This window comes from Mus caroli, unplaced genomic scaffold, assembly GCF_978045245.1.
Source record: "Mus caroli unplaced genomic scaffold, Mus_caroli_1 scaffold_3, whole genome shotgun sequence".
Taxonomy (NCBI): Eukaryota; Metazoa; Chordata; class Mammalia; order Rodentia; family Muridae; genus Mus; species Mus caroli.
In genome coordinates, this window is record NW_028227258.1 from 69,953,209 (window position 1) to 69,960,778 (window position 7,570).

General features: G+C 46.8%; 1 protein-coding gene across 3 annotated transcripts; it reads left to right on the forward strand.

Moving 5' to 3' along the window:
- The first annotated feature begins 5,130 nt into the window (after positions 1-5,130).
- Positions 5,131-6,926, forward strand: Loricrin (loricrin cornified envelope precursor protein). 3 transcript variants are annotated; one of them, XM_085835696.1, is made up of 2 exons: positions 5,131-6,520; positions 6,557-6,926. In XM_085835696.1, exons 1-2 carry the CDS (start codon positions 5,224-5,226, stop codon positions 6,691-6,693), a joined length of 1,434 nt encoding a protein of 477 aa, XP_085691822.1. In that variant the 5' UTR covers positions 5,131-5,223; the 3' UTR covers positions 6,694-6,926. The 3 variants fall into 3 exon arrangements, with proteins under 3 accessions (XP_085691822.1, XP_021014797.1, XP_085691823.1); XM_085835697.1 differs by having other exon boundaries at positions 5,201-5,620; positions 5,654-6,926; XM_021159138.2 differs by having other exon boundaries at positions 5,131-6,926.
- The last annotated feature ends 644 nt before the right edge of the window (positions 6,927-7,570 follow it).

The following is a 7,570-nucleotide window of genomic DNA, read 5'->3' on the forward strand; positions in this document are numbered from 1 at the left end:
TTAGACATTTTGAATTGTTAGTCATTTGGAGTCGACTGCACTTGAGTTTTCCAAGGTTTAGAATTCCATATAGAAATTGTATGGCCCTCAAAACCTCTGGGAATGTATGTATAAAAGACTGAGAGTGCATTCGTATCTCTCACCCTGTGCAAAAACCAACTCAAAATGGAGCTAACTGTAACTTAAGACCTAAAACTTTGAAACTAATAAAGGAAACACCTCAAGATAAAACACATAGGCAATGACTTTGTGACAAAGGCTCCAATAGCTCAAGGAATTACAGAAAAAAAGTTAACAAACATAATTATAAGAAATATAAAATGTTTTGCACATACCTACTTATGTCATCTCCTCAAACAGATGATTTTATTTTTTTTTCTTTCCAAATCTCCCTATATTTTACTTCTTTCGCTGAGTTTTAGGAGCAGCAATTAGATTGCAATTGAAGCATAAACAGAATTGTGAGCAAATCATGTTGACTGGGTCATGATGATAGGTGACATACTCGATCTTTAAATACTAAGTATAATGTAGATGTTGGTCTTGTGGATGCCAACCATTACTTGGTGGAAGTTTCTGTTTTATCCTCACTTCTTCCCTTTCCGCTCCCTCCCTCCCTTTATTCTTCTTAGGTTTATTATACTCTTCTTAGGTTTATTCTCTGTTGAAGTCATGAACTGATGTTGAATTCTGTCAGATGCATCTGACGTATAAACTTATTTTTGTAAGTCTATTGATGGAAAGGATTACAGTGATTGACTTTCAAATGTTGGCCAGCTGACAACTCTAGAAAAAGTGTACTTGAACAGCATATTCTGTCACATATGACAGAATTTAAGTTTCTCAGCACATTGCTGAGGACTTTTATATCTATAGCTATTGACGTAAATTTTAGTTTTGGGGCAAGATTGGGTTTAAGGTTAATAAAGAAAATTTTACTCTTCCTCTGTATCTGAAAACACTTTGTAAAGGATTTTTGTGTCTTTGATTTTGAATTAGTATATGCCAATTAAAATTGGTTAAGGAGCTTGAGAAGGATAAGTGTTTAAAAGCACTGACTCCTCTTCTAGAAGACCTGGGTTCTATTCCCAGCATCTACATGGCAGCTCACAAAAAAAAAAAAAAAAAAAAAAAGTTTTGCAGTACAGAGGAAACAGTAAAAGAGGCAGTTTGCAGAATGGTGGGAGGGGGACTTCACAGGCTACTCACCCAATAGACAACTAAGATACCATATATACAAAGAACTTTAAAACTGAACACCAAAAAGAACACATAATTTAATAAATAAATGAGCAAAAAAAGAAAATAGACACTTTAAAAAAGATTTATATATTTTATGTACTTTGTACACTGTCACTGTCTTCAGGCATAGCATAAGGGGGAACCAGATCCCTGGATGGTTGTAAGCCACCAGGTAGTTGCTGGGAATTGATCCCAGGACCTCTGGAAGAGCAGTCAGTGCTCTTAACCACTGAGCCACCTCTCCAGCCCTAAAATAGGCACTTTTAAAACAGTCAAAAATTCAACATTTTAGTCACTGCAGATATGCAAACTAAAGCTATAGGGAGATTTCCAGTCACTCTAGTCAGAGTGATTTTCAATAAGAAGGAAGGAAGTATAAACATGCAAAATGGCAAGGATTTGAAGGGGTTGAGAACACTAACAATGCTAATGAAAATTTAAATAAGTCCAGCCACTACAGAATCAATGTGGAGATTTCTCAGAATATAAAAAACACAACTTGCATATGACAGAGCTATATCACTTCTGGGTATACACCCAACAGAATCAAGTCAACTCACGCCAGAGTTGCCTGTATACATGAGTTTATTGCATCACAATAGCCAGGCTATGGAACCAGCACAGGTGTTGGTTAGACAAGAAAATGTGGCACGTGTGCACAATGGAATTTTATTCAGCCTCAAAGGAGAATAAAATATATCTCTGGCAGGAAAATGAAAACTAGAGATCATTATGTTAAGCAAAATAAGCTAGTCTCACAAACATAAATGTCTTATGTCTCTGACATCTGGAATCTGTGGAGGGGAACAAAAGACACTAAAGTGAAAGGGGTCTATTGGGGACTTGGAGGGAGAAAGATGGCAAGGAGGCAAGAAAGAATGATAGTGGGAATGAATATGATCAAATTATATTATAGGTATGTATAGAAAAATAATAAACTGCTTATTTTGTATAATACATAATTCACTTTTATTAAAAATCAAAACATTTCATTTAACACATGAGTATGAAAGCACTTTTCAGCTCAGATTATGTATATATATATATATATATATATAATAAATGATACATAAACACAAAAAAGGAAGGAAGGCTATAATTTTTTAATTACAAACTTCTCTTGCCCAAAATAACCTACAGACCTCATGCTAACTTGACTTTTCCTGCAGCTTGGTGAGTGCATTTTAATGGGCCGATGTCGTCCACAGCTCAGTGCTAAGAGCCTCAGTTCAAACTTGTTCCCATGTTGCCTGACTAAACAAAATAACTCCTACCCATGGCAATCACTATTAAAAGAAGGCGCTGTTTCCTTCCAAAGCCACCATGGTGTCTCAGCTTCAAGCTGAGAAGCCTGCCCTCTCCAACAGATCCTGGCTTCTCTCCCTAGTATATCCTCCATGGACAGGAACACCCAGGATCCTCCTTGGATCACCTGAGTTCATACTGTCCAAACTGAAACAAGTGGCACAAGTTTCTGAAAGCCAAAAGTCTAATCAGGATCGTTTAGATCATTAAAGCTCCCCCATAATTAAGACAATTTCTGATTAGAATTATTCTTTCAACACAGCTGGGTGGAACAAGGTTCAACAGTGGTATCTTAATAGCAACTGAGTTCCAATGATGAAAGAAGGGAAAATCACTATGTTCTTCATACACAGAGGGGGGCTGCTCTTGGCCCTAGGGTCATCAGAGAACTGAGTAAATCTTATAGGAAAATAGTTAAGATGGCTTCACACACCTTCTTTCCAATAGGGTTCAAGGGCAGACTGATTGGAAGGAAAAATGTTCTGTCATGTAAGAAAAGGGCAAAAATATCAATATCACATACTATATAGTACATTCATATTTCATAACTTCCATTTTCATGTTTCCGTGAAATAAATATTAGGATTCCTCCTTGGTAGACAAAATGGGAATCAGACAGCTCAACAATTAACAAGTACTCAGTAACTGCCCTGTTGGTGGCATTGCATGAACTACTGTGGCTTTGCCCATGGTGGCATAGCTTGAAAATAGTAATGGAAAGATCTGAACCCAACTGAGATCTCTAAGTCCATTCCACTCTATGGTGGCATCTCAGAGGTCAGAGTCACTGTGCAGCACCACAGGACATGAACCAAAGGGTCATGGTGGAAAGGCTGCCAAGGTCTGTCTTGTTAGTTCTCACCTTTGTAAGTTAAGTCAGTAGTCAGTACCAGAGATCAAAACACCTGCTCTCACAAGGAATAACTTAATTTAGACTAACGTCATGTTAGTTACAGTGCTGTCTTGTCCATGGTACACCATCCCAAACTGGGAGCTGGGGACTCATGAACTCTCACAACCAATAAAGTAAGCAGAACCGAAGCAACATAATGCAGCGTTCATGAAACAGGAATGGAGAAATTGTGCCATAAGAGAGATGGATTCTAAAGTTTTGAGAATTTCCAAGATAATGAAATCAAAATCAAATATCAAAATTAGAAAGATACAACTGAACTAGCTTCTATGTCTTAGACAATGTCTTAGATCTTTAGATTCTGGAAGGCTGCTTCACAAGTCTGGAACCCTAGTCCTCTAGAAGAGCCCTCTGGTTATGGCATGCAACCTATACAGAAGTTTTGAAAACAATTTCTGCCATCCACACTGCTGGCCATCTCTAATGACCAACCTGCTCACTGTTACATCAGAGAAGTGGCCAGTCATACACTAAACTGCCTATCCCTATCCCAAGAATTTGAAATCTTCATGAATGGGTCAATCCTTCGCCTGCAATCACAGGGAGGAGGTGCCTGATCAATAGATGAGTCAGAGCAGGTCAAGAGTATAAAACACAGGAGCCCCAGTGTCCCTCACATCACCACCACCTCCTTCCCTCACTCATCTCCCCTGGTGCTTCGGGTAAGTGTGGGCTTTCCTGGCTGTCTGGCCTCTCCAGTTGGCCTTGCTCAGCTTGCAGAGAGGTTAAGGAACAGGGCCTCTCTCCCCTTTGGAAGGTACTCTGTTCAAATTGAGAAGGGCTTTAGGAAAGCACTGGGAGAATGGTAAGCTGCTGCTGGGCAGATGATGTGTCTGGTCTTCTGGGCAGAATGTTAAAACTTCACAAAGATAGGACTATCTCCTACTTCTCTGGCACCCTGGGAGCTGAGGGTTAGAATACTGGATGACTGCAGTGGTAGGCTGCCATGGGCTGGATGAACCTTTTGAACCTGCCAGAAGTGGTTGAATCCACTATTGGGAAGGGAGAGGGACTATAAGTCATAGAATGGTGCTGATGGGAGATTTGAGAAGCCACAAAAACCCAAGCTCTGCTTTATGAGGGCAGATGTTCTGACAGATAAATGACTTGTGAGGTGCTGAACTACACAGCTTCCTACTAGCTACAGCTCTCTACCAAATTTAGACTCCTGCATATCCTCAAAAGATGTCTACTTTCTTCTGGTTAGATGTACTGGTCCAAAAGGTTCAGAGTTCTTCCATTTGTTTGCAGACAGGACCACAGTAGAGCTGTCTTGTCTAATAACTGGCCCTTGGAGGATATCCTCACTCAATAGGACAGATCAAGACTTTAAACTAAGGACTTTATGCAGGAAATGCTAATGTCCAAACAAATCTTTTCTTGTTGTGCTGGGAATGGATAAAATCCACGTGGAATTTTTTGCAACTTTCTACTGAATTTAACCTGGACTTGGGAGCACCCTTAGACATGGAGTGTTTATTAATGGAAGATCAAAAGCAGGTGGGAATGTGGGGGTTCTGCTTTCCAAATCACACAGTAGAAGAAAGGCAGAGTTGAGGGAAAAGGGGGGGTCACTACTAACGGGACTTTTGAAGAGCTAACCAGTCCAGGAATGGAGTCCAGACACCTAGTCTGCATAAAGCTAGGAGTCAGAAATATGTTGGCATGGATGCATCTGCTTCCTTCGCAGCGTTCTCTTGCTGCTGTTGGTCTAATGTTGCTCTTCTGCTCTTCTTCCAGGGTTCCCCTTCTCCTTAAACAAGATGTCTCACCAGAAAAAGCAGCCTACTCCCTGCCCTCCTGTGGGTTGTGGAAAGACCTCTGGTGGAGGAGGAGGAGGCGGCGGCGGCGGCGGCTATTATAGCGGTGGTGGTAGCGGTGGCGGCTCTGGCTGCGGAGGTGGCTCATCTGGAGGAGGCTCTAGCTGCGGAGGCGGAGGCGGTGGTTCCTATGGAGGTGGTTCCAGCTGCGGCGGTGGAGGCGGCTCCGGTGGGGGCGTCAAGTACTCCGGAGGCGGCGGTGGCTCTAGCTGCGGCGGCGGCTACTCCGGTGGCGGCGGTGGCTCCAGCTGCGGCGGTGGCTACTCCGGGGGCGGCGGCGGCTCCAGCTGCGGAGGAGGCTACTCCGGGGGCGGCGGCGGCGGCTCCAGCTGCGGCGGCGGCAGCTACTCCGGGGGTGGCTCCAGCTGTGGAGGCGGTGGCGGCTCTGGTGGGGGCGTCAAGTACTCCGGTGGTGGCGGCGGCGGCGGCGGCTCTAGCTGCGGCGGCGGCTACTCCGGGGGCGGCGGCTCCAGCTGTGGAGGCGGATCAGGGGGCGGCGGCTCCTACTGCGGAGGCTCCTCCGGAGGCGGCAGCTCCGGTGGCTGCGGCGGCGGTTCCGGAGGGGGCAAGTACTCTGGTGGCGGCGGTGGCTCCAGCTGCGGAGGCGGCTATTCCGGCGGCGGTGGAAGCAGCGGCGGCTCTAGCTGTGGCGGCGGCTACTCAGGCGGCGGTGGATCCAGCTGCGGCGGCGGCGGCGGCGGCTATTCCGGTGGCGGCGGCAGCAGCTGCGGAGGTGGTTCCTCCGGTGGTGGCGGCGGCGGATCGTCCCAACAGTATCAGTGCCAGAGCTACGGAGGCGGTTCTAGCGGTGGCTCCAGCTGCGGCGGCGGTTACTCCGGGGGCGGAGGCTCCAGCTGCGGTGGCGGCTACTCCGGGGGCGGAGGCTCTAGCTGCGGAGGCGGCTCCTCTGGTGGTGGCTCCAGTTGCGGCGGCAGCGGCGGCGGCTATTCCGGTGGTGGCGGCGGCGGCAGCTGCGGCGGCGGCTCCTCTGGCGGCGGCGGGGGCTATTACTCCTCGCAGCAGACCAGTCAGACCTCCTGCGCCCCCCAGCAGAGCTACGGAGGGGGCTCTTCCGGAGGAGGTGGTAGCTGCGGAGGTGGCTCCTCCGGCGGCGGTGGCGGCGGTGGCTGCTACTCCAGCGGTGGTGGCGGCGGCAGCGGTGGCTGCGGTGGAGGCTACTCCGGAGGCGGCGGTGGCTGTGGCGGCGGCTCTTCCGGGGGCAGCGGCGGTGGCTGCGGAGGTGGCTCTTCCGGGGGCAGCGGCGGTGGCTGCGGAGGCGGCTACTCCGGAGGCGGAGGCGGTGGCTCCAGCTGCGGTGGCGGCTCCTCTGGGGGCGGATCTGGAGGTGGCAAGGGTGTGCCAGTCTGCCACCAGACCCAGCAGAAGCAGGCGCCTACCTGGCCGTGCAAGTAAGGTCACCGGGTTGCAACGGAGACAACAGAGCTGGAAGAGTTCTCCGTGGGCGCCGATGGGCTTAACTTTCTCATGAATTTGCCTGAGGTTTCTAAACCCTTCACATTTTAAGCGCCCCTTCCCCCAGAAGAAGCCATTGAGTCGCTCAAGGTGTATCCTGTTCTGCAGATTTTTCATCTTGGTTTCTGAATGACTACCTCCCAATTCTAGTGTCTCCTCAGTCAATAAATTTGCTATTCATGAGAATCTCTGAGTTTGCTGTAGTCTTTGTAGCTTGCAAATTTACTTAGTTCATTCTGTGTTTGCTTCTTCCATTCATTAGTTCACGTTTAAATTCACTGAACAAGTGTTCTATCCCAAGGTGGGGGAGTAGATAGATGGAATGGGGCAAAGGATGACCAAGGATGTGAACAGTCTGCGGTGTGGCTTAAAATCATGAGATGGTCCCCAAACACAAAGAAAAGTCTTCACTGGACATCCTACACTTCACTGAAATTGGGCCTGCCCAGGCAATTTCTAGCAGTGCAGAGTTTACTCTCCAAGTTCTGGAAGCAGGATGACTCTCAGATTAGGTTAGCTACCAGAGGTCCAAGTCCACTGACATGTTCTGACCTAAGAAGAAGGACACTCACCCCTGAACAAAAGACCCTGCCCATGTGATCTTCCTGAACACTATAAATACTTTCCTTACTCATGACCCATGATAGAGCTTTGAGGCAAAGATACAAACCCTCTATGTCTTCTCAAGATTGCCAGTTCTTGAATAAGCCTGATACCTTCTTACCAGCGCAGCTCTCCCGGATACTGATATTGAAGCAGAGGAAAGTCTGTTTTTGTTAGTCTGTTAGAAAAATATTATATCAGATAATCAAGATCC

Excerpts from the sequence above, each read along its gene's own strand:
- Loricrin (XM_021159138.2), top strand. The coding sequence starts at position 5,224 with ATGTCTCACCAGAAAAAGCAGCCTACTCCCTGCCCTCCTGTGGGTTGT.